The sequence below is a fragment of the Ursus americanus genome, chromosome 36 (assembly GCF_024610735.1).
Source record: "Ursus americanus isolate L20-20 chromosome 36, mUrsAme1.1.p, whole genome shotgun sequence".
Classification (NCBI taxonomy): Eukaryota; Metazoa; Chordata; class Mammalia; order Carnivora; family Ursidae; genus Ursus; species Ursus americanus.
In genome coordinates this window covers 16345634-16373017 of record NC_142162.1, presented here as the reverse complement: position 1 = coordinate 16373017, position 27384 = coordinate 16345634, and the positions used below count along the sequence as shown (strand labels likewise).

General features: G+C 34.1%; 1 protein-coding gene across 4 annotated transcripts in view; it reads left to right on the top strand.

The window, feature by feature from the left end:
* VPS13C (vacuolar protein sorting 13 homolog C) overlaps positions 1 to 27384 on the top strand; it is a 218369-nt gene that overhangs the window by 84511 nt on the left and 106474 nt on the right. For 3 of the 4 annotated variants that reach the window (XR_006782128.2, XM_087859292.1, XM_045809730.2), the window contains exons 11-25: positions 1022 to 1149; positions 2960 to 3066; positions 3616 to 3787; positions 4939 to 5001; positions 11992 to 12121; positions 12680 to 12774; positions 15039 to 15181; positions 16018 to 16210; positions 17481 to 17595; positions 18453 to 18589; positions 19547 to 19670; positions 21830 to 21947; positions 25155 to 25284; positions 26108 to 26186; positions 27227 to 27366. Coding sequence is in view for 3 of the 4 variants with exons in the window: in XM_087859292.1 (XP_087715418.1) it covers positions 1022 to 1149; positions 2960 to 3066; positions 3616 to 3787; positions 4939 to 5001; positions 11992 to 12121; positions 12680 to 12774; positions 15039 to 15181; positions 16018 to 16210; positions 17481 to 17595; positions 18453 to 18589; positions 19547 to 19670; positions 21830 to 21947; positions 25155 to 25284; positions 26108 to 26186; positions 27227 to 27366 (1874 nt within the window). In the remaining variant the exon portion in view is untranslated. The remainder of the gene's footprint in view (positions 1 to 1021; positions 1150 to 2959; positions 3067 to 3615; positions 3788 to 4938; positions 5002 to 11991; positions 12122 to 12679; positions 12775 to 15038; positions 15182 to 16017; positions 16211 to 17480; positions 17596 to 18452; positions 18590 to 19546; positions 19671 to 21829; positions 21948 to 25154; positions 25285 to 26107; positions 26187 to 27226; positions 27367 to 27384) is intronic. The other variant, XM_045810443.2, reaches the window with a different exon arrangement.

The window sequence follows — 27384 nt, the reverse complement described above, 5'->3', positions numbered from 1 at the left end:
GACTGCTAACAAAGCAGACTGTTTATTTATGTATGCCATCTGTTTTCTCCATTTTAGTTTCATTCCAAAGAGGCTATTTTTTTTAATTGAGTATACCCCTACCCCTGTATGTTTGTCTTCAGCTTTCATGCCCGTCTTCTTCCATATTCCATATAACTCTGGTTCACTATTGTTTTCATATTCTTTTATGGCTGACTGCCATTATGTAGAGTTGGCACTTACTCTTTATGTTCATAGATCTATTTGGTGATGTTTTCAGATGAAAGTGTTTAGTTTCATTTGTGAAAGAACTAGTTCAGAAAAATCTACAACTTCATTTATAAGTGATATCCTCCACTTATAAAAACCTCAAGTTAAAATTTTTATACAATCTTATGCAATCGTAAATAGTATAAGATATCACAATTTATCTAATTTTAATGCCATTCACAGTTAAATTTATTATATTACTTTGCCATGTCTGTCATCTTCTCCACTACACCTTTGCATGCTAGTTCTTAACTTCAAGAATATTTTCTTACTTGATTCTAAGGTTATATATGTAATGGTCATTTTGAAAGTTGTAAAGCAGTAAGCATTTTTTTTCTTGGTAACATGAATTTAATTTGTGATTCTGTTCCTAAATTCTGCCAATGATTAAATAAGACAAATTAATCAAATTTTGTTCGTACTTTGTTAATATTTTTAATGAATAATAAAATTATTAAATGTCTTTTAGTAAAGAAGAGAAGCCTACTTTTATGCAGACCGATTAAGAGTAGATTGTCTATTACTTTTGTACATTTTTACTTAGAGGCATAGGACTCCAATTTTCTCCTTGGAGATTCCACTTTAATTTGCAGTTGGTATTATGCAAATAAGTAAATGCTTGAATATTTTTTGGTAGTGATTTTTTAAATTTTTTTGCATATTTTTGATTATTTTTCTATATGTCCAGAGTAACAGTGTTCTCATAATTATTTACAGTTGTTCATTTGTAAGGGCATATAAACATATCTTATGTCTTCCCATGTGATGTAAGTTTTCCAGCCAATATCAGCTTCTGCAAAGCTCTACATGAATCCTTATGCGGAAACAGAGCTCAAAACACCCAAACTTGATTGGAACATAGAAGTACAGAATATTGCCATCGAATTGACCAAACCTCAGGTAAGATTCAGGTGGTCATTTCTAGCTTTGATTAACTTTGAATCTCAACTGCTTTTGTCCTTTGTGATTATAACTTCTCCAGTGCTCTACTGGTTCTTTTATATATATGTCAGTATATATTTTTTTAAGAAAATAAATACCAAATTTAAGAAATCATTTCCTTCATTTTATCTGGTCTTTTCCTTATTGGTAGAGAATCTTAAATTATAACAAATATTATTTCCATTTTACTCCCAATTGATGGAAAATTTTAATATTTTTTTTCTTCCTCAGATTTAGTAGATGCTTTTATATTAAATATTGTCTATTTAATTTTTAGACCAACTACATTGGCAGCTCTTTTTCTTCACCATTTGTTTCTCATTTTGATTGTATTCCCCAGGAGTTTGGATAACAGACCTGGAGAACTGGAAGTAAAAGGAGGGCAAGAGATTTAGCTAAATCAGCTTTTGTGCAGCCAAATAAAAATATACAGTAGTTCCCCTCCTCCATGGTTTCCTTTTCCTTGGTTTTGGTTACATGGGTCAGGTGTGGTCTGGAAGCAAATGATCTTCCTTCTGATGTATGGTCAGAAGGTCAGTAGTGGCCTACCACTCTGTCACAGTGCCTACATCATTCACCTCATTTCATCTCACCATTAGGCATTTTATCACAAGAAGAAGGGTGAGTGCAGTACAATTAGGATATTTTGAGAGAGAAACACAAACCATATTCACATAACTTTTACTACGGTATATTGTTAGAATAGTTCTATTTTATTACTAGTTATTGTTGTTAATCTCTTACTGTGCCTAATTTATAAATTAAACTTAGTCATAAGTATGCATGTATACAAAAAGCGTATCATATGTAGCTCAGTACTATCCGTGGTTTCAGGCATCCACTGGGGGTCTTAGAACATATTCCCTGTGGATAAGGGGGATTACTATAATGCAGATTGTATATGTAATTTTAAATTTTCTAGTAGCTACATTAGCAAAGTAAAAAGAAAAGATGAAATTAATTAATAAAATAACGTTTTATGTAAGCTAACATTCCCAAAATATTATCATTTCAATATGTAATCAAAGTAAAAAATTGTTAAGATATTTTACATCCTTTTCTTTTTCCTAAGTCTTTGAAACCTGAGGTATATTTTAAACTTAAAATACATTTAAATTCGGACTACCCATATTTTAAGTGGTGAATAGTCACATGGTAACCATTAGGTAGAAGTGCATTAAGAAAAACCAAGAGGAAAAAGCTAGATTTGCCCCTTTCTTTATCTTATCTTGTTGTGTATGTGTGTTTCCCTCATTTGAGCTGTTTACTGGGTACATGCAGAGTTATATTGATGGTAAGATAGGCAATTAAGTAGCTTTATCGTGCTTTAGTTATGTAATGATTTTCTGGAGCGATTTGCAAATCAGCTCATAGATTGCCAATGGTGAAATGATGGTCCAGAGGAAAATATGTAGTTTTAGGAACAGCCATGTTCCAGTCACTAGTTACAGATAGCGTATTTTGTTGTTTCTAAAATGTACATTTATTGTACACTGTAACGTATTTGAAAATAGGATGTATATTACTATTGATGGTATGACAGTTTATTTGGGAGCACTTTTTTTTTCTTTTTGTAGTAGAACTTGAGAATTATGTTACAACTTACAATTGATGGCATCTTAAATTTGATGAAATATAATATTAACAGGCAACCATGATATTCATTGTTCATGGAAGTTAGAGTTTTACTGGACTGAAAATATAATAAAATTTAGTGTTTATCCATGTGTGCAATGTAATAAATATAACTGTATTTTTGTTTTAATAGTACTTAAACATGATTGACCTTTTGGAGTCAGTGGATTATATGGTTAGAAATGCCCCTTACAGGAAATATAAGCCTTATTTACCACTTCATACCAATGGTCGACAATGGTAAGTTAGAATCTTTTTGTTTAATGAGAAATAATACAGTTAGGAACTCTCAGATTTAAGAGACCTTTAATGCCATGTAATGAAGCCACTTTTTTTTTCTTTATTGACATGAGAGGGATATCTTTTGTATTATGTCTTTGTTATTTTTTTCATAAACACATTCTTTTGTGATCTTTTAGATTGTTCCCGAATTGTCATCTTAGCATTAAGACTTTAATCATTTTTTGGTTTTAGTGCCCTTTAGTCACCACATGGGCTCAATGCTACAACCATATTGGGATAGTATTAATTTTGCATAACATGTCATTTTATGTCTTTATGATTTTGCTTTGACATACCCTTTTACTGGAGTAATTTGGTCATTTTGTAATCTATTTAAGTCAGAGAATTGTACTGGGGAATTGAAATGTTAATTACTGTGCTCTTACAGGAGAACAGTTAATAAGAACAAAAAACGTTAACAGTGTAGATCTAAAAAGTAAAAGCCATTTTCCTGCTGCTTCTTAAACCTTTGTATTCAAATGTGCATTAACAAAATTTGATTTGCAGGTGGAAATATGCAATTGATTCTGTTCTTGAAGTTCATATAAGAAGGTATACACAGATGTGGTCATGGAGTAACATAAAAAAACACAGACAGTTGCTCAAGAGTTACAAAAGTGCCTACAAAAACAAGCTAACCCAGACCAAAGTCCCAGAAGAAACACAGAAACAAATTCAGGTAGATCTCATATATATTGGTGAAAACTATTCTTTGTTAAATCATCCTTTAAATTTTCCTGAATTTAGTTTGAATTAAAATATAATTTTAGAAAGAATAGAACTGATCTCTTTTTGAGATAATTTTATGGGAAAATTCAGAGTATATTTTCTTTCAGTTTTTTTCTTTAAACAAATCTTTCCCTCCCATCCTAATATCAGATAAAAGATACTAGTAACTATTTGGAGAAATGTGTTTGGTTTTTATAATAATGTTTAGAAAATCAATATCAGAGCTATTAAAGTATATGTTTATTATTAGCTAGATGTATGTTATTAGTTTTGTTAGTGGCTTTTTTTAAGAGCTCAAAGTTTTGTATATAAAAAAATCAGCTCTTATTCCTCAAAATAGGAACTCCTTTTGAAATACAGAAAAATACCACACAATATATAATTTGCTTTATGTCGTATGGTCTTGATTATATAACCATTTCTGCCACAAATTCATAATGTGAAGAATTAATTGAATTCCTATTATTCTGAAATATATGAAAATCACTAATATTACATATTAGAAAAAGCATCAAGTTTCTCAGCATCTCAGGTCTGATGTTCTCTTGTATAAAATGGAAACAATATCTGTTTTACAGAGTCGTGAGAATTGCATGAAATAGCACATGGATTACCTCATACACAGGTCACTCAATACATGTTAGATTCTTAATATACTTTTATATAAATTCCCCAAATCAGTTTCTACTTTAACTTAGTTGTTGATTTGTAGAATTTTGCATTCTTAACTTCTGTGTTTTATAATGGTGCCTTTAGTACAATGGTTATAAAATGGTATGAAAAAGAGTGAGTCAGTACGAACCATAAGGATAATACCCAAAACAAGTCCCCCCCCCCAATATTCTTGTTTCTATAATGGTGTCATTAAGTTCTTATTTTTATATTGTATTTATTAAGGACTTGCTTTCTTAGAAAACTTATCTCCCTTATTGCAAAAACTAAAAGTATAAAAGCCAAGTGTACATTCAAATTTATACTTATCCTTTCATTAAATCACAGCTACTGTTTGTTCATGGACTGGATAAGCCTAGAAATTCTAGAATAAAATACTTTTAATCTAATGCCATTTTTATTGTTTACAAGTGTCTCTTTGTTTTATAGGATTTGGAGAAGACTCTAGATGTTTTTAACATAATTTTAGCAAGGCAACAAGCACAAGTTGAGGTAATCATTTTTATGAGTTTTAAACATGTTAATACTATTCCTTTAAACTTGAGATCAAGAAATCTTAAGCTTCATGGGAGTTGTTCAAGTAATAATAAATTAGGTTGATTTTCCATGCCTTCATTTAGTCTCAGGAGAAAAAAATTGGAACATGGCAGGTAAAAAATTTTTAAATTTTATTAAAAAATCTGACCCCCCCGCCCCAAAAAGAAAGTAAATAAAATTTGTCTGTAATCGTAGCAATCTGGAACGCTGCTGTTAACATTTTAGCATACAGTCTTCCAGTTTTTCTCCCATGCATATGTACCGGATGTGTGCTTTCTATCCCCCATCCTTTCACTTGACCTTTGCTTTTTTCCTTTACCTTCTCTTCCTTCCTCTTTTCCTTCCTCCTCTCTCCCTCTCTCCCATCTTTTCTTTTTTCCCATAATTGGAATCAGTTTATAGTCCATAATTTATGCTGATTTATGCCACTTGGCATATCCTACCTTGCCCACATTGTTCCATGTCAATCCTATTATTCTGTAACATGACTTTTTTGGTAATTAAAAAAATAAATTACCAGTGCAATACAACTCATGATAGAGAAGTTAGGAAATAGGATACACAAAGAAAGAAAATAGAAACACCTATTATCTCACACTAAAGATGCATACTGTTAATACTTTTTTGTATATTTTTAGTCTTTTTATATTCATGGATCTCCAAACACTCATGTTCTTAAATGGGATTAAAGCTTGTACCTGTTCATTCATTTACTTAGTAAGTACTTATTGAGTACCTATTTTACTAGCATCATGGTGAAGAGTGTGGACTCTGGAGTCAGCTTTGCCTTCTTGTGTGATCTTGGGCTGGCTACTTAACCTCTCTGTGCCTCAGTTTTCTCATTTGTAAAATAGGATTGTTTCATAGTACCTACATCACAGGGTTACTATGAAGAGTGCATGATGATCCATGTAAAGCACTTAGGCTGCTGAGTACCTGCTACATAATAATCACTAAATAAGTGATTTTCAGCATCATCATCATTATTTGCATTAGCAAACGAAGTGAACAGACAAAAAATCCCTTATTTACATTCTAGTAGAAAGAAGGATAATAAAAACATAAATAAAAATAAAATAGAAAGAAATATAGAGGAGGAATACGTCACTGGCAAGGCAGTGATGATGAGGAGGATTGCAATTTTAAATCGGCTGGTCAGGGAAAGCCTCACTAAGAAGGAAACACTTGAGCAAACACCTGAAGGAGGTGAGGGAGTCACCAGAAAGCTATCTGAGGGAAAAGTGTACCAGGCAGAAAGAATATAGCAAGCTGAAAGGTTTTGAGGTGGAGGCATATCTGGTTCATTCACAGAACTAACAGAGTGGTGAGAGAGAAGAGAGTGGTGGTTAGTGAGGTCAGAGCAGTAGCGTGGTGGAGGAGTGGGAGGGGTGCTTGTGGGAGTTGGGGAGGGTCCCAGATTGTAGGGTCTTATAAATAATTGTGTGAATTTGGCTTTTACTCTGAATTTGGGGAGCCATTTTGAGAACAGAATGATATAATCCAGCTTACGTTTTAAAATGCACTCTGGCTGCTCTTTTGAAAATAGACTCGAAGAGAGAGAACAAGGGTGAAAATAGGGAGATCAGTTAGGATGCTCCTGAAATATTTGAGGTAGAGATAAAGGTAGCTTGGCTGAGAGTAGTTGCAGTGGAGGTGATGAGGAAGGGTCAGATTCTGGATGTTTTTTGAACATGGAGCTAATATTTCCCAACTGATTAGATATGGGTTATAAGAGAGAGAAGTTGGAGAGGACTTCAAAGATTTTGGCCTGTTGCAGTTGGAAAGATGCAATTTTCATGAAATGAGATGGATAAGTCTGGATAGAACAAACTTGGGTGAGATGGAGAGATCAGGAATCCAGTTTGGGACCTATTAAGTTTTAGCTGTCTTTTAGACAGTGATGTGGAGCTACGGGGTAGGCTGTAGATACATGAATGTGTGGTTTAGAAGAAAAATCTGTGCTAGATATATAAACTTTGGGAGGGATCTGCACATAGATTGTATTTAAAGCCATGACATTGAATGAGATTGCTTAAGAAATTAGAGTAGCTGGAAAAGTGTTCCAAAGACCCCAAGTATTCTGTTATAGGTCAGACAGATGAGAACCAACAAAGGTGACCATGGAGGGGTTGTCAGAGGTGTAGGTGGGAAGCTCTGTGAATGTAATATCCTCAAAGTTCAGTGATGCAAAGTTCAATGCTTGCAAAGAATTGCAAGCAAGAGGGGGTGATCAACTGTGACAGATACATGATTGGTCAACTGAGCTGGGGACTGAGAGTTGACTGTAAGATTTACCAAAATATTGGGTGTTTCAGCCATTATTTTTTCAAATACTTTTTTTTTTTTAAGTAGGCTGCACTTCCAGCATGGAGCCCAACACTGGGCTTGAACTCATGACCCTGAAATCAAGACCTGAGCTGAAATCAAGAGCGGACACTTAACCGACTGAACCATCCAGTCTCTCCTCTTCAAATAATTTTTTATCAAATTTCTTTCTACTTTCCTTCTTGGACTCCGATTTTATTACACACACACACACACACACACACCCACACACACACACACACACACAGAGTTGACCCTTGAACAATGTAGTGGTTAGGGACCCCTACATAGTAAAAAAATCTGCAGATAACTTTAGACTCTCCCAAAACTTAACCACTAATAGCCTACTGTTGACCAGAAGCCATACTGATAACATAAACAGTTGATTAATACATATTTTTATGTTATATGTATTATATACTGTTTTCTTAAAGTAAGCTAGTGAAAAGAAAATGTTATTAAAATCATAAGAAAGAGAAAATACATTGATAGTACTATACATACATTTATTGAAAAAAGTCCATGTGTAAGTGCACCTGTGTAATTCAAACCTGTGTTCAAATCATTTCTGGTCTAGATTTCTTTCTTCTTTCCTTCTTGGACTCCAATTTCATACACATACACACAAATGTTTGTGTCTATACATATGTACATATGTACTTATACATATGTATAAGTTCCTGAGTCTTTGTTCCATATTTTTCATCAATTTTTTAACTCTGTTCTTTAAATTGGATAATTTCTGTTGATACGCCTTCAAGTTTATACTTTATCATCTCTATTTATTACTGAGCCCATCCTAGTTTTTCAGATAATGTTTTTCAGGTCAAAAACTCCTGTTGAGTTCCTTTTTATAGTTTCCATTTCTCTGCTGAAAATTCCAATCTTTTTAGTAATTTCAAGTGTATTTCCCTTTCTGTCATGTAGCAGATAACATTGGTTCTCTGCTGGTTTCACCATCTAGGTAGTCTGACTGTTGACATCTGTTGATTGTCTTTTCCCTTGAAAATGGTTCACATATCCTTTCTTTCTTTCTTTTTTTTTCTTACTGTGTGTTAAGTCAGCTTGGATTATATCCTAGGCATTGGGAATATTATGTAGTCTCTGGGTCCTTCTTATCTTCTGGAAAATGTTGATATTTTGTCTTAGCACACAACCTAAGGAGGCTCTGATCTTTAGTTATGCTTTGCATCCTGTGGATCATGGTTCAAATCTCAATTCCATGTTTTCTGCCTGTGGTATGTTGGTTTAGGTCCATTTTGCACATGAACAGTACAGGAGGTTGTTGGAGACTTGTGCAGGCGGGTTCATGTCTCAGTTCAGATCTCTAAACCTTTGCTACTTTCATTTAGGGTTACATTTATACATGGGAAGTTTGGGTTAGACTGAAATTCATGCAGGTTCATGTGCAGAATTAAGAGATAACCCATGTTATCTCTTTTTCTCCCTCTAGTATTTCTAGTATTTCCCTCGTCCCCTCTGGTTTTCATGGAGTCCATTTTCTCATTCCTTGGCCAGACTCTGGAGTCTTTCAGGGGTTCAGCTGCTTGTGCCTCTGCAGTGCTCCATGACTGAGGCCTGCCTGAGGGTGCAGCCATGTGAAGTAGTTTTCTCTGGCTGCATAATAAACTCAGTGGCTTAAAGCAATACACATTTATTATCTCAGTTTCTGTGGGTCACAAGTCCAGGTATGGCTTACCTGAGTTCTCTGCTTAAGGTCTCAAAATATTGCTGTCAGGGTGTGGCTGGGACTATGGTTTCATCTGGAGAGTCACTGATGAAGGATCTGCTTTTGTTGGCAGAATTTAGCTCCTTGTGCTTGTGAGATGGAGAACTTCAGTTTCTTGCTGGCTGTTGGCCAGAGGCTGTGCTTAGCTCTTAAATTTCATTTCATTTCCTTGCCAGATGGGCCTCCAGACATTGACAGCCCACAACATGGCAGCTTGTTTTTCTCAAAGGGAGAGACTCCAGCAAGATGCTGGTACAGTTTCATGCACATAATCACATACATCTCGTCACCTTTGCCATATTCTGTTGGTTAGAAACAGGCCATAGGTCATATCCATACTAAAAGGAAGGGGACTGGTCAAGGTCAAGAATAGGAGGGAAAAGTTATGGAGTGGAATGGTGTAGGGAGAACATGTGGGGAAAAAAAAAACCGATAACATGTTAAACTCATTCTGGTGAAGGTCACTTCTCCAAGTTTTGATTCCTTTCCAGCATCTGCCTACTTTGCTTTTCAGAGTCTGTTGTAGACGATTTTTGTATTTTCAGAATTTTTGGTCATCAGCATGAAGGATGGGCTATAGAGGGCTTATATCACCATGGAACTGAACGTTCATCATTGGATTTAACAATAAGGAAATCATTTAAAAGGCAATGTTTATAGAAGAATGTGGGTAGAAACTTGATAGAAATGGGAGAGTGGATGTAAGGGGAGAGCAGGTAAATGGAGTGGTAACTGGTGGGGAATATGGAGTCAAGAAAAGGTTTTATAACTTTTATTTCTTTTAAAAATTTATTAATGTTTCATTTTTATGCCAAAAGAATAATTTATCCAACATTTTAAATAGCTGAATGGTATTCCATTCTGTGCCTGTATCAGAATTTGCTTCCCTATTTCCCACTGATTATATTTAATTATAAATGACACTGCAGTGAACAGCCTTGTCTCCATGCTTTCTCAAACATCTCTTGTTTTCTTAAGGGCAAGTTCCCCAAGGTGCAATTTTTGAGTCAGGGTGTATGAGTATTTTAGAAGGTATTTGCTACTACTGGGCTTGTTCCTATGAATTAAAGGAATTATTTGCCAGAAGGAACAGATCACTTCAGTCCTTCCTAAATTAAGTTGCTTGACTTTCATTGGATGTTCTTTTTAAAAATGTTTTGAGAGAGAGAGAGAGTACAAGTGGGGATGGGGTGGGGGTGTATCTAAATAATACATTTGAAATTTTTTGAAGCTACTTTCAGATTTTATTATTTCATATTTTGTTTCTTATTTCAAGTGCCTCTTCTCATTAACATTTCAACCCTTTCGACTTTTGTTGTTATGGACACGATGAGGTTAGTTCCACTCAAAAAATAATCTCAAGCAAAAGACAAACAACAGTAAGCACTTGGACTAACAATATTGTGCCTACGTCTGACATGAATTCAAGATATTGGTGGCTAAGAATTGATTTGCTTTTGCTGAAGCTTTGTGTTCATGAACATTTTAAAGTAGAAAGTTTAGTAACAGGAAGGAAAATGGTCGCTAACATTTTCTTGATCTGATTTGCTGGGTACCGTCAATTCTGAGGAAAGTACTATAATCTTCATTAGCGAATTAAGACATAGGTTAAATAAATTGTCTAAGTTCTACTTATCATGAAAAATATAAAAAAGCCCACTAATCTTCTATGCCAAGAGAATAAAGAAGTTAAATGTTATTTCATATAGAATATAAAGTAATCAGATACATATTTTTTACTTATTACATTTCTGACTGCAAAAATGGATTGGTAAGTTGATAAAAGATAGTTATGGCTGAGGTATAAATGATAAAACTTTGATAGTTTTGTTCACAGATGTAGACCTGTTCCTCTATTTCTTTAACATCTAGTTGTTAAAGAGAACTTACTCGGGTACCTGGGTGGCTCAGTTAGTTAAGCATCTGCCTTTGGCTCAGGTCATGATCCCAGGTCCTGGGATAGAGTCCTGCATCAGGCTCCCTGCTCAGTGGGGGGTCTGTTTCTCCCTCTTTCCCTCTCCCCGCTGCCCATGCTGTCTCTCACACTCTGTCTCTCAAGTAAATAATTAAATCTTTAAAAATAAATAAATAAAAATAAAGAGAACTTACTTAGTTTAAACTTCTCTTTACTAATTCAGCTCTTTTTTTTTCAACTTCTCTTTTGGAGTATTTCACCTTTTGTTATAGAGGGAGGCTTGCAATAAGTTACCAATTCCCTACCAATTAAAAATATTATAAATTTTAAGTGGGAAAATTATTAAAGTTTACTTATTCAGGGAATGAGAAGATAGAGTCTAAATTATTTATCCCCTTTATTCTACTTATCCTGTTTTCTGCTTTTTAGTTATTCATCTGTGTTTTAGTATTTCAAGGAGTTGCAGAAAATCAAGCCAGGATTTATTGAGAAGAGAATGAAATGAGATTCAAGGACTGTTTTTATTTATATTTGACCCCTCTCCCATGTCCATAGTTAGCAAACCAGCAATGTTTCTGAAATTCTGAAATGAATTCTGAAGTATGATTGTTTTAAACTAATACTTCTGGATGTGGAAGCATCTTTTTAGAGAACTTTTCATTTTATAAATCTGCAGTCTTAGTGGCTTGTTAACTTAAACATTTGGAAGACATATTGCTCAAAAAAATTCACTTGAAACTTTTACTGTATTTCTGTCAAAATGCAACATCATCAAAATTTGATCAGTAGGTGTGAAAAGTAAATTAACAGTGGAACTATGTTAACCAAGTCATTTTGAATACCATTTCAGAAGACTTTCTTGACTGTTTTTAACCTAATGTGTTAAAAAAAATTAACCATTATTCTTACCTGGCTATACCTGAAAATGAAGAGGGCATTTACTCTTTAATTAAATTTAAAAAGTTTTACTTTTCAGGTGATTCGATCTGGGCAAAAATTAAGGAAAAAGTCTACTGACACAGGCGAGAAACGTGGAGGCTGGTTCAGTGGGTTTTGGGGTAAGAAGGAGTCTAAGAAAAAAGATGAAGAATCTTTGATTCCTGAAAGTAAGTTCCAAGTTAGATAATTTATTGTACACTGATAAGAAAAAATATATATAAATTCTATGTTAGCCAGTTAGTGGACTTTTACTGTGTTTATTATTAATAAACGTATAAGCAAATACTTCGGGCTGGAACATGTCTGGGTTTATCTAAATTAAAGCTTTGATATTTTTGAGGAAATTATTTGGGTGAAATTTTGTAAGTTTAAATTCAGAAGTATCAACATCTAACATTTCTTACTGTTACTTTTAACATGGATATCGGAAGTTTCCCTTAATTTTTAACATACTTAGGGAATTCTAAAATCCTTATACGAGACCAGAATTCCCTTAATGGTGTCTCTTTGCCTTTTCTTGACGTAAGCAGGCAAATACATGATGTTTGTTTCAACTAGGCAAAGTAGTATATTAGAGGAAATTACCTAACTGCTTTTGCTTTAGCATTTGTGCGTTTGCTTCAGCATTGATTTTAGGGCACTTGTTAGTGTGGTTTTATTTTTTTTTTATTGTATCTGTAAGACTGAAGCAATTGATTTCTTAAAATACTGTCCTTTCTTTGTAGCTATTGATGACATTATGACTCCAGAGGAAAAAGATAAGCTCTTCACTGCCATTGGTTATAGTGAGAGCACCCACAACTTAGCTTTACCCAAGCAGGTAATTATTTTTAGGTGCTTTAAGAGGTATTTTATTTCATTTTACTGTATTATCTTGAATTGGGTTAAGTGAGTTACTGATTTTTATAAAAATGTAATCATTTGTTTCTTCTCATGAGAGTGTGTGAGAAGAATTGGAATAAATTCTTTTTTAAATGTTTGATGGAATTGACCAGTGACATTATCTGGTCCTGAGGTTTTCTTTGTGAGGAGGTTTCTGATTACTGATTCAATCTCCTTACTCATTGGTCTGTTCAGATTTTCTCTTTCTTCATGAGTCAGCCTTGGTGGATTGTACATTTCTAGAAATCTATCTGTTTTTTTCTAGGTTGTCTAATTTGTTGGTTTATAGTTGTTCATAGTAGTTTCTTATGATCCTTTGTATTTCTGTGTTATCAATTGTAATATCTCCTCTTTTACTTATAATTTTATTCATATATGGCATCTCTCTTTTTTTCTTGCTTAATCTAACTAAAGGTTTGTCAGTTTTGTTTGTTTTCCAAGAACCAACACTTGGTTTTATTAATCTTTTCTATTTTTTTTTTATTCTCTATTTCATTTATTTCTTCTCTAGTTTTTATTATTTCCTTTCTTTTAACTTTGGGACGCCTAGGTGGCTCAGTTGGTTAAGCGTCTGCCTTTGGCTCAGGTCATGATCCCAGGGTCCTGGGATCAAGTGCCACATCAGGCTCCTGCTCAGCAAGAGCCCGCTTCTCCCTCTGCCTGCCACTCCCCCTGCTTGTGCTCTCTCTCTGACAAATAAATAAATAAAATATTTAAATTTGGGCTTGGTTTATTCTTCTTTTTCTAGTTCCTGGAAGTGTAAAGTTGTTTGAGATCCTTCTTTTTTCTTGTATGAATTTATCACTATAAACTTCCTTCTTCGAAGGAAGATGCTTCTGCTGCATCCCGTAAGTTTTGATGTGTTGTGTTTCTATTTTTGTTTATCTCATGCTGTTTTTTAATTTTCCTTTTGATCTATTCTTTGATACAGTGGTTGTTCAGGAGTGTGTTAACTTCCACATACTGGTGAATTTTGTAGCTTTCCTCTTATTAGGATCTTATTCGATTGTGGTTGGGAAAGATACTTGATATAATTGATATCTTCTTGAATTTTTTGAGACTTGTTTCATTGCCTAAGATATATGATCTGTCCTAGGAAATGTTTCTGTGGGCTTGAGAAGGATGTTTATTCTGCTGCTGTTGAGTGGGATGTTTTGTGCATGTCTATTAGGTCCCTTTGGCTTACAGTGTTTAAATCCATTGTTTCTTTATTGATTCTCTGTCAGGATGATCTATCTGTTGTTGAGAGTGGGTTATTGAAATCCCCAACGAATATTATATTGCCGTTTATTTCTCTTTTTAATTCTGTTAGTATTTGCTTTATATTTTTAGGTACTGCGATGTTGGGTGCATAAGTATTTACAAATCTTAGTTTTCTTGATTGATCTCTTTATCATTATATAATGACCTTCTTGTCTCTTTTGACAACATTTAACTTAAAGTTTATTTTCTTGTGATATAAATATAGCTACCTTTTTTGGGGAATTACTAATTCGCTTGGAATATCTTTTTCCATTCCTTCACTTTTAGTCTATGTGTGTCCTTAAAGCTAATGTGAATGTCTTTCTTGTAGGCAGTATATCATTGGATCTTATTTTTTTAATCCATCCTGCCATTCTTTATCTTTTTATTGGAAAATTTAATCTGCTTACTTTTAGAGTAATTATTTAGGTAAGGACTTACTGTTGCCATTTTGTTAATTGTTTTCCGTTTTGTGCATCTTTTGTTGCTCGCTTCCTCTCTTAATGTCTCCCTTTGTGGTTTGATGAGAATCATCTCCCTGGTTCTCTTTCCTGCCTCATCTTGACCTATCAATTTTTTGGTCAGATTTTTTTTTTCTCAGTGTTTTTTTAACCCTCTAAAGACATGAGGCAGGTGATCTCTATACTTTGTCCAGTTTTTGAGCGAGAGGATTGGTCTGAATTAGTTTGCTTTAGTAAAAGGTGGTGAATTGAGTCTTTATGTGACAAAATATTTTATCAAGTTTAATTTTTATTATCTCTAAAACTAGGAGAAATGAATTTTTGATCTCTTGTAGTTGTACTATTTCAACAATTTTGTAATTTTGTATTGAAGTTTCTAATGTTCTTTTTGAACATATTGTATTTAGATCACTTTATAATTCAAATTTAAGTAAGAAATTATTAAAGAAAGTAATAATTACTTAAGCCATAACAATTTTCTTTCATTCTTTTTGTTTAGTATGTTGCCCATATAATGACACTGAAGCTAGTAAGCACCTCTGTCACAATAAGAGAAAACAAAAATATTCCAGAAATACTGAAAATTCAGGTAATTGGCCTGGGCACCCAAGTATCTCAGCGACCAGGAGCACAAGCACTTAAGTAAGTTTTAAAAACTTATTATTTCAGTTTTTATTTCTAGATATGACTTGGCCAAAATAGTGTTATTTAACATTAAACAACTGATTAATAGTAGTTCTTTAGTTTCTTTTCCTTTTATGTGTCAGATGGTCTTTTTATAGTTTAATTTGTTTTGTTATGAAGCTATAAGAGGAGTTCATCATTTATTCTACCCTCAGTTCTTTCCTTCCCGAATACTTACTGGATACTGTTAAATTTATCAGTTTGATACTATGAAGGCTAGCATAGGAACAATAATTTCTGTTTTTAAAAAGTTTATGCCAGCTGTGAAGAGAGGATAACCAAAAAGTTAATAATGTAAGAACTATGTAACATATTAGAGAGCTCATAGGTGATAAGATGCTGTAAAGTGAAATCCTTGTAGTTAATGCCACCCAGGCTCAGGTGCAGAGGAGAATAACTTGGGCTAGAAGAATTGGGGCTTAGGGTAGCTGAGTAGAAAGGACTAGGAGAAGCAGGGATGAGGGGGTTTTCAGGTGACATGAAAGAGAGAGATGAGTTCCCTGAGTGAAGTGTAGCTTACATTCATGTAACAGTGATCAGAACTTCTGTAGTGTTTGGGAGTTGGCCAAAGTGGGTTTCTCATGTGGATGAGGAGTTAAGAGCCAAAAACCAAAACAAAACCCCAGATTGTATGGGTAATTAAATTCCAGACCAAGGAGTTTGGACTTTACCTCGGGTAATAGGTATTAGTACTGACTCTCAAAGAAGTTTTTTTTTAAAGGAAAATTTATATTTTAACCCATTACATTACACAGCTTCTTAATTATATTGTTTATTTACTCACTGGTTTGTAGGGTGGAAGCAAAATTAGAACATTGGTATATAACAGGTCTGAAACAGCAGGGTATTGTACCGTCACTTGTGGCTTCCATTGGCGATACTACCTCATCCTTGCTTAAAATCGAGTTTGAAACCAATCCAGAGAATAGCACCGCTGACCAGATTCTGATTGTTCAGTCTCAGCCTGTGGAGGTCATCTACGATGCTGTAAGTGCAAAGACAAAGGTCAATCTTTATTAAACCCACTTTATACTTTTGACATATGGTTTTCTTATTTTTCTTTTTTCAATGTTAAATAAACTTAACATTTATTTACTTAGCAACTAAGTTTACTAACACTTTTTACTTGTTTTAAAAGCAGTACCTGTTTTAGCAGTTAATTTTGCTTTTTCATATGCTGCCATTTTTTTCTACTATATTTATCTATGCTTGTGTTAAACTAAAAAAAAAAAATGTAATATACTATTCAAAAAGTCTGTGTTGGTGCCTGGGTGGCTCAGTCGTTAAGCGTCTGCCTTCAGCTCAGGTCACGATCCCAGGGTCCTGGGATTGAGCCCCACCCTGGGCTCCCTGCTCAGCGGGGAGTCTGCCTCTTTGTCTCCCTTTTGCAGCCCCCCCCCCGACTTGTGTGTGCACATGCATGCATGTTCTCTCTCTCTCTCAAATAAATAAAATCTTTTTTTTTAAAAGTCTGTTTATTATACCAGCTACTCCCAAATAGTTATACACTGACTTCCTGTTCCAGTTCAGTTTTGCTTATTTTCCCTTTCCCCTAAATATCTGGACTAATTCAAATTGCTTTAGGAGTTATTAAAAGAATTTTAAATATTGTTCGTATGAAAGAAAAAGCATTGGCATTTAGATGTCATTGAAAATGCTGGCTTAAGTTCTGTATCTGTGGTTCCATCTTTTATTCAGATGCTCTTAACTGATCTCAGGCTAGCCATCAGGATCACTAGTTATCACATCCCTTGTAAGTTCACCCTACTTTGTTGTTGAGAACCATGACTTTTTTTTTTTTTTTTTTTTACTTTCCAGTTTAGAAGTGTAGTCACAGTCAAGGTGGGAGGCATTATATAAAGAGTCTAGACTGATTGTATTCTCTGATTTTTAAAAAATTTAAATTGTGGTAAAATACATATAATTTACCACCTTGGCAATTTTTAAGTGTACAGTTTAGTAGTAATGTCCATTGCTATATCGACATGATGCCTTAGAACGTACAAAGTCACCTAATGACATACACACATTTGTTGCCTCTCTAGCAAGCTTACTTGGGCTATTCCTTTTTTTAGTTTTTTTTTGTTTTTTTTTGTTTTTTGTTTTCCATCAGAGAGAGATGCAGTAGGACAGAGTATCTTTGGAAGTTATCTCCTAAGTTTGGAGCCACAGTTGTTTAGAATTAAACTGAAACTTTAAAATTTATAATATGGAAAGTACTGTGTATAGCTTGCTTATATTTTAAATTATTTTACAGAAAACCATCAATGCAGTGGTTGAATTCTTTCAATCAAATAAAGGATTAGATCTTGAGCAAATAACATCAGCTACATTAATGAAGCTGGAAGAAATTAAAGAGAGAACAGCTACAGGTAAAGAATTTATCTCCGTAAACATCAGCGGAACTCAAAATTTTGTCTATTTTAATATAAATATTGTATTTAAAAGAGTGTAGGTTGCTCTTTTCTTTTCTTTTCTTTTTTTTTTTAAAGATTTTATTTATTTATTCGACAGAGATAGAGACAGCCAGCGAGAGAGGGAACACAAGCAGGGGGAGTGGGAGAGGAAGAAGCAGGCTCATAGCAGAAGAGCCTGATGTGGGGCTCGATCCCAGATCGCCGGGATCACGCCCTGAGCTGAAGGCAGATGCTTAACCGCTGTGCCACCCAGGCGCCCCTCTCTTTTCTTTTTTTAAATTCCATGAAGTTGCATCATGAGTACCTGAGTTACCCGAAGTCACACTTACCTGCTAGACTGACTGAGAAAGAGAGTGATATGGACACAGAGGGTTATGTCTGCCGTTATCTTTAAGAACCTGTGTCTCAGAGTGAGGTTGAGATGGAAAACGTTCCTTTATCTCAGTTCTTAAGCAACAGTTTATCATACTGTGTATTGTGTGTGAATCTGGTTCTGAAGATACATACTTTCGTACAACATGGTCTCTAAACTCCAGCCAACTACTTTATGTGGTTGCTTAACTAGAGAAATGATGAATTATTCTCTCTCTGGATAAAATACTAGCTATGTTGGGTTTACTTTACAGTGTAATGGTACGATTGTATACCGTTGACCATATGCAGTTTCACCTTAGATGCTTAACTTTGAGACTCTAGTCTGTGAGAACTGATGCTCCTCCATAGTATTTTCCAGGTGATACTTGTATTCTCATTGTTAATAATATAATTACGTATTTCAACTTGACCATCTGATCTTTTATTATTTCTTTCAGGACTTACACACATTATTGAAACTCGAAAAGTCCTTGATTTAAGGATAAATCTGAAGCCTTCTTATCTAATACTTCCACAGACAGGTTTCCACCATGAAAAGTCAGATCTTCTCATTTTAGATTTTGGTACATTTCGGGTAGGTGTATATACATTTCTTCCTGCCCATTTTTGCTCAGGTTGGAAGCTAGTTATCTGACAGTTTGCTATTTTTCCCTCAGAGTTTACTCAAATTAAACTTTTTCTTCTTAGTATTTTGTCATGCCTAGCTTGGATTGAGTATTTTCTGTATATTTTATAGCTATTAAGAAAAGCATGGAAAACCCCTAAAATTTTCTGTAATGGTAAATGATTTGATTTTGGGGACTAGATTTCTGCTGTATTTTTTCTAATTGAAGAGAAATACTCCTAGTTTTCAAGTACTCCTAGATTTCCAGAGTTTAATTACACAGTGTTATTTGTTAATTTACATATTTTGACAACAGGAAATTATACACATATTAATATATGTTTGTTATACCACTGTCAGCAATTAAGTTGAGTAAGAGAACTCTAAGGTTTTGGGGTCAAACCCATTAGAAATCCAAGCATCTGAGAAAAAGTGAAGATTTGAAAAAATACAGTCCCAAATGGGATCCTTGCTTCCTTTGGGAAGAGGGGAAAGAAAGTAGAGATTGAAGCTGAATTCTAATGGCCCATTTATTCAGGTGATATAATGGGAAGAAGAAGGAACAAAATCAGCGATTTCATGGTGAAGAGGTTAGAATCAGTAGTCAGGGTGCCGGGCCATGAATGGCAATAACTGCTGAGAGCCAGGAAGAGTTGCATGTCTAGACAGGTTATTTGAGGTAGACAGCTGTCTAACTGATCTTCTAATTAATGCAAATATGCTGAGCACCTAGTACCCAAACATATTAAAGACATATACTGAAATATTATATTCCTAATAAAATACTTGCAAATAATTGTCAGAAAATTGAGCAGGATGTGAACTCATTAAGGACAGTGATTTCATTTTAGTTAGTTTCAAGAAAACACAACAAAAGTATCAATATATTTTTCTGTTAAGAAAATTGAAGTTTTTGTCCATTTTTAGCTTAACAGTAAAGATCAAGGTTTGCAGAAGACTAATAATTCATCTCTGGAAGAAATAATGGATAAAGCATATGACAAGTTTGATGTTGAAATAAAAAGTGTGCAGTTACTCTTTGCAAGAGCAGGTAAGCTGTTGCTCAATTTTTAGGATCTTGAAATTATGTTGACTAGCATAGGTAAATATATGTGTATGTACGTATGTATATCAACCCTGCTAATATTTTGAACACATATCTAGTTGGTCACTTAAGAAAACCAATCGGAGCCCATCAGTGCAAATCATTGCCACAGATAGAAATAGAGATACAGGGGGCGCCTGGGTGGCACAGCGGTTAAGCATCTGCCTTCGGCTCAGGGCATGATCCCGGCATTATGGGATCGAGCCCCACATCAGGCTCTTCTGCTATGAGCCTGCTTCTTCCTCTCCCACTCTCCCTGCTTGTGTTCCCTCTCTCGCTGGCTGTCTCTAACTCTGTCGAATAAATAAATAAAATCTATAAAAAAAAAAAAAAAGAAATAGAGATACAGATATGCCTGTTCATCTTCAGGTACTTAGCACCATTTCAATCTAGGTCCAGTCATTGCCTGTTTTGTTGTGATATGACCATGAAACTGCCCAGAACACAAAAATAGAAGTTGCCATTGGCTTAAGTTTTTCTGTGTCAGTGCTTTTGGGATGTCTCAATGTTGTCTTCCCTTGCTTCTTTATTTTTAAGTATTTTGACTATACTAGCCTAGTCATTATTTCAGTAGTATTACAATCTACTTTTGTAGATATCTGACAAGTATGGGTATAATCTTAAAACCCTAAAGATAGTTAATTATTTTCCAAAAGCTTTCGTGTTTTGTACTGCTTAAGTAAAGAACACTGGTTCTCCATACTTGTTTAGTTTCTGAAAGCAATAATTACTTGCTAAATATCTTTGAATATATCACTTTATGGTAGGTCATTGGAAGAAATAATGTAACTCTGTGTGCAGAGTATATGCTCTAGTAGGAATGAAGAGATTTATTAAGATGTAAATACATGATGCTTTACTTAGTTTTTATATATTATGAGCCTGTTAATTCCTTGGAGGGAAGTACTTTTACACAGACCATTTTACACAGACCATTAAAACTGCCTTTTCTTCCGTATGTACTTAATAATAATTGTTTGAGTTACAAACGATAAAAGATATTCAGTGATTGCCATCAGTTAAGATCTGTGTAGGATTCTGTTGGAAAGTCTGACCTTAAAACCTTTTTTTTTTTTTTTTTTTTGAGAAAAGTGATTATTACACTTTTTTATCATAAAATCTTGCTCGATAAAACTCATTTTTGTTTTAGGATTATGTGCTAAACTAGTGTAATTTCTCTAAAGAACACCAGAAACCTCTTTTTTTCCTCTGTCATTTTCTATTTTTTTTCCTTTTTTCACTGCAGCCACCTACCTTGGTCGCTAATTCCAGAATCAGGGCAGTAAATTCCTGGGTTTTTTTCCTATTTGCTTTAAAATGCAAGATGTTATATAAACAATCTTCAAATAAATATTTACAATTATTTTTATATCACAGTCTTTGACTCCTGTCCATCTTATTTTACTTAATTTAATTTACTTTTTGTTTTTGTATCATTGTTTATTTTAGTCTGTTATAAGCCATTTTGATTGTTTTGTTCCCCCATCACATATGCACTAATGCTTATAAACATATTTGTATATAAAACTATTTCTTTCCCACTGATTTTTTTCCTTTATGTTTTTATTCCCCACAGGAGACTATACTTTATCATAATTTGTGAATCACTTTATAGCCTTTGACTACATAAGCCAGATTGATAGCCTAGACATGATAGACCTAGGATGAGGATAAAAAATGTCAAATGGAGTTAGAGTAGATATGTGAAAAACACTGAAACTCCTTGTCATTAATAACCCTCATTTTTAGAGCATGGGTGAATTTTAATTTTTTTCTTTGATGTGGATTGTATAATTTATCATAGCAAATTATTTTAGTATTCATACAGCAGTAATAATCAATTCAATGAGAATTATTTAATAATTAAGTGGCGGAAAATGCCCACTTACTATGAACTGTTACTGCTAACTAGAAAACATTTTAAAATAAGCAGTTACATTATTAACTGTCAATCTTATTTTAAAAAATAAAGGTCATTTAACTTATATGCTGAAAAAAGTAAAAATTAGTATTTATTGAATATGTTTGTTGTTTTCTGTTAAGTTAGAATAATTTTTCACAGAACATCTGAAAAACTAGTTTAATTTAAAAAAATTTTTTTAAAGAGGAAAACTGGAAAAAGTGTCGATTTCAGCATCCATCAACTATGCATATACTGCAACCCATGGATATTCATGTTGAGTTGGCCAAGGCAATGGTAGAAAAAGACATTAGAATGGCCAGGTAATGTATGAGTTTCTTTTATATTATAAAATGAACAAGGTGAAATGTATCTGTATCAGTTACAGGGTTTTAAAAAACTATATTTGTGAAGGACAGAAAAAATGATTATCTTATAGCAGAAACACATGTTTAAGAAGATGTTTTTTTGAATTATGGTGTATCCCCTCTCTTATTTCAGAAGTATTTGGACTTCTGTATTGTGTAAAAGTTGGTTATCCGTGTTTTTGAATGGATCAAATCCATGTCTCAGTATCAATAAAATCTTCAAAAATTAGCGATGTGAATGGAGCTAGACATTAACATGCTAAGCAAAATAAGTCAGAGAAAGACAAATACCAAGTGATTTCACTCATATGTGGAATTTAAGAAACAAAACAGATGAACATAGGGGGAAGAAAAAGAGAGGCAACCCAGAAAACAGACTCTTAACTATAGAGAACTGAGAGATGCTGGAGTGGGGGTAGGTGGGGCAGATGGGTTACATGGGTGATAGATACTAAGTAGGGCACTTGTGATGAGCACTAGGTGTTGTATATAAGTGATGAATCACTAAATTCTACTCCTGAAACTAATATTACACTGTATGTTAACTAACTGGAATTTAAATAAAAACTTGAAACTAGGCAAAAAAATTAAAAGCTCTTTTGATTATGAAACCATATAAAATCTTGAGAATAATTCAAGGGAATGAAAAGTATAAACTGAATTTTGAATTTAAGGAGATAATTATGAAATATTTATGCTGCCTTCTTAACAGTCTAATCGAAGTATTATTGACATTCAGTACGCTACATCTGTTTAAAGTGTACAATTTGAAAAGTTTTGACATATGTATATGTATATGAAACCATCACTGCAGTCAAGATAATGAATACATCCTTCATCCCCCAGAGTCCTTGTATCCTTTTATGCATTTGTCCCTGGAACAACACAAGGGTTAGAGGCACTAGCCCCCATCCCAGTCCCACACCCGCTCATTTGAAAATCCATGTATAACTTTTGATTTCCCCTAAACTTAACTACTGAAAGCCTATCTTTAACTGAAAGCCTTACTGATAATATAAACAGTTGATTAACACATACTTTGTGTATGTGTTATATACTCTGTTTTCATAATACAGCTAGAGAAAAGAAAGTACTATTAAGAAAATCATAAGGGAGAGAAAATACAGTTACAGTACTGCATTGTATTTATTGAAAAAAAATATGCATATAAGTAGACCCATAGAGTTCAAATCCAAGTTGTTCAAGGGTCGACATCTCTATTTATGAGGGATATTTGTGCTTTCATTGTTTTCGTATCAGAGTATCAGGGTAACGGCCTCATGGAGTGAGTTTTTTGGAAGAAGTTGTGTAGAAGTATTTCTTCTTTATATGTTTGGTAGAATTCATTAGTGAAGCCATTTGGACTTGAGTTTTGTTTTTGGGGGGGAGAGTTTTTAACTGCAAATTCAATATATTTCATAGATAGAGGGCTATTCAAATTTTTTTGAGTAATCTTTGGTAGTTTGTCTTTTAAGGAAGGAATTTGTCCATCTTGGTTTTTGAGTTTATTGTCATAAGATTGTTCATGTATTATTGTATTGGCTTTTCAATACATAGAGAATCTGTAGTGATGCTGTCTCTCTCTCCCTGCTGATGTTAGTAGTTTGTGCCTTTTCTCTTTTTTTCCTGATAGTTTATCAGTTTTGTTGATCATCTTCTGAAAGAATCAGCTATTGGCTTCTATTATTTTCTCTATTGTCCTTCCTTTTTTTATTTCATTGATTTCCATTCTTATGTTTATTATTGCTCTTTCCCTTCTGCTTCCTTTGGGTTTCATTTGCTTTACTTTTCTAGTCCTTTAAGGTGAAAATTGAAAACACTGATTAAAGACCTTTCTTTTCTACTGTAGGCATTTAATGTTATAAATTTCTCTTGAAATACTCCTTTACTGTACCCTTCACATTTTGAAATTCTTAATTCATTAAGCTGGGGTATTCCTAGGTCTTCCCTCATTTGTTTTCCATCTTTCATCTATCTTTTGTTGACTGATGCCCAATGTCTTTTAAACCATTATTTCATGTATTTTGTCCAACTTTGTGTTATTTTAGGTGGGAGGGTTCATCCAGTCCCTCTGTTTGAGATGCTTTTAGTTTTATGTAATGTTTCACAAATAATGAAGAAGCATCTTCCATATTTATGGTGCTTTCAACTGACAGAGTACTTATGTAGAAAGTTCAATATTTTGAGACAGCAACAGCCAGCTGGCCTCTTTTGAACATTAATGGTTTGTGCATCATACAATCAGTCTTCACATAATGGTTAGGCTTCTGTCAACTTGAGCTGTTCACAGCTTAGTTGGCAAGTCAAAGATACACAGTAACTGGAAAGAACTTCATGAGCAGCAAACAGCTGCCACAAAGCTATTGAGACAGATAAACCTAGGGAGTTATGCTGAATAGGGAAGCAGAGTAGAAGCAAGTGCTGAAAAGCAAGCAGCTAATGAAAGCACAGCAGTGACTCAGCAGTGAGTAAAACAGATGTCCTCAGGGTGCTTATATTTTAATCAGGAGACATAAAATAAGCAAGTATATATATGATATGTTCGGTACTGATAAATCCTAGAAAAGGAAATAAAGCAAGGCAAGGGGATAGAGAGTGATGGAGTAGATACTCTTAGATATGTATAATGCAAAATCTTTGATGCCAGGAAATAGTTAAAGAATGTATAGTGGTTTTAAAAATTAGACATTGTGTTTGAAAATACATTCATAGGGGCACCTGGGTGGCTCAGTCGTTGAGCGTCTGCCTTTGGCTCAGAGCATGATCCCGGCATTCTGGGATCGAGCCCTGCATCAGGCTCCTCCGCTGGGAGCCTGCTTCTTCCTCTCCCACTCCCCCTGCTTGTGTTTCCTCTCTTGCTGGCTGTCTCTCTCTTTGTCAAATAAATAAATAAAATCTTAAAAAAAAAAAAGGATTAAAAAAAATATGTTCATAAAAATAAGTTAACTTTAAAAGGTTTGGCTGCTGAAGAGGGATACATGAAAATTATCTGGAAACTTGGCTTACATAGAACCTCTCATTCTCTGACAATGTTGAGGCATTAGTTAGATTAAAACATGTCCAGAGTTACTTTGACTCCATAGTGTAGTCTCTAATCCATCTCCCCCGCCCCCATAATAGAAGCTGGACCTTAAAAACCTTACAACTGAACTGTATTTTTAGATTGAAAGTATCCGGAGGACTTCCTTTGGTGCATGTGAGAATTTCTGACCAGAAGATGAAAGATGTGTTATGTTTGATTAACAGTATACCCTTGCCACAGAAATCCTCTGCACAGTCTCCGGAGAGACAGGTAAGTGGATATAATAAAAATGCTACATCTTTACGTTTGTGTACATGGTGAGTTTTTTTCATCTTTCTTTGAGCTAATTTGTTTTTGAATAGTTTTTAGGGACAGTTTCATTTATTTGATACACTTCTGAAGTTTAATGTTGTGGATTCTATTCCAAAGTGCATATGGCATTGAATGGATAAAGTTTGAAGCCTGTTTTCACTACTGTTTAGAGTGGTGGTGGAAAGTCAGCTTCAGAGAACAAAGGGAATAAAAATACATAAATGAAAGGAAAAATTGTTTTATAAATTTATGGAATGTGTTTAAGTAAAATTAGATATGGAAATCTTCCTTAAAATGTTACAAAATAGAATAATTTGTATGTGATTTTCTTACACATTAGACTTAAATGTTGTAGATAACTTTAATTGGAATTGACCTTTACAACATAAAATAAGTGTTCAATTTCCACTTACGTGGAAATGAAATTTGAGAGCGCCCACCAATGCTGATACCATTTTCTAGGAACCTGTAATACAGACATGCAGTTAGTATTGTCAGAGACAGCAGCGAAATGATACACTCTGATAAATAGACTTATCTGCTAGAGTAGTACATAGTCTGCCCTTATAAATACAGGTGGTAGTCTTAATAATTAGTAAACATTAGCCAACCATTAGTTAGTTGATTGCATAATGTGATTTGTTGGAAGATTTTGTATTGTGTGTGTGTGTCTTTCCATCTCTCTCTATCCTTTTACTACTTTTTCGGTATTTTTCTCATTTATGTACATTCGATCCTGCTAAATTAGTATGTTAAGAAAACTTTTTGTATTCTTTGCTAGGTATCTTCAATTCCTATTATTTCAGATAGGACAAAAGACCTACTTGGTACTTCACTGTTGCTAGATGGAGTAGAATCAGGTAAGGAAAGTAAATGTTCTTTATTTAGTGAAGCCTATATCCATTTATATATAGAGATAAAATTTTCAAAAAATAAAGGAATTTTGAAAGTGTTAAAATAATTCACTGGTTTTAGTTCTAGTTGGTTAGTTCTACTAACCAACAGTGTCATTTTGAATCACTTTTTTTTGGTTTTATTTAAATTCAAGTTAACATATAGTGTATTATTAATTTTGGGGTAGAATTTAGTGATTGATCAAGACAGCATGGTACTGGCACAAGAACAGACACATAGATCAATGGAACAGAATAGAGAACCCAGAAATTTAGTCACTTTTTTTTAAAACCCAGTTTCTTCATTTGAATGAAAGGATTTTTATTTTTTTGTTTTGTTTTTGTTTTTAAGATTTTATTTATTTGAGAGAGAGAGAGCACAAGCTAGGGGAGGGAGAGGGAGAAGCAGAGTCCCCTGCTGGGCAGGGAGCCCCATGCAGGGCTTGATCCCAGGACCCTAGGTTCATGACCTGACCTGAAGGAAGATGATTGACCTACTGAGCCACCCAGGCGCCCCAAAAGGATTTTTGTGATTGACAGTGCGTAAGAGTCTAAATAGGCTATTTTTCTTTTTTGCCCCAATTTCTACCTGATTTTTTTTTTCAAGCTCTTGACTAACTGATTTTGTTTAATTTCGAAGTAGAGTATAAGCTTCATGAGGATAAGGATCATGTCTGCTCTGTTCACTGTTCTGTCGTTAGTGGCTGTTACAGACTGATATATGATGGGCGATGCCCAACAGTTATTTATACTGAATATTGAATGAGTGAACTGAAGTGAAAAACAGAACTATTGAAGAAAAAAATTATAGGGTGGTTTGGTCTTTATATATGATTATCACATGGCAGGTTAAGTCACTTGGTGGGATTTAGAAAAACATTGTAACTGTATTCTGATTCTGAATATGAAGATTATATCTAATAAATGAATTTTACTTTTGAGAGATTTGAGGGTTTTATACAGCTTTCAGTGGACATTCTCTCAAGTCAAATGAATATGTTCTTTAGAGTCTGATGATGAATATTTTGATGCTGAAGACGGAGATACACAGACTGGTAAAAGTGTGAGAAGTTCAGAATTAAAAAAAGGTGCAGAGGCCCCAAATGAGGAGCTCATTAATCTTTTACTAAAGTTTGAAATTAAAGAGGTATGTATTTTTGTTTTG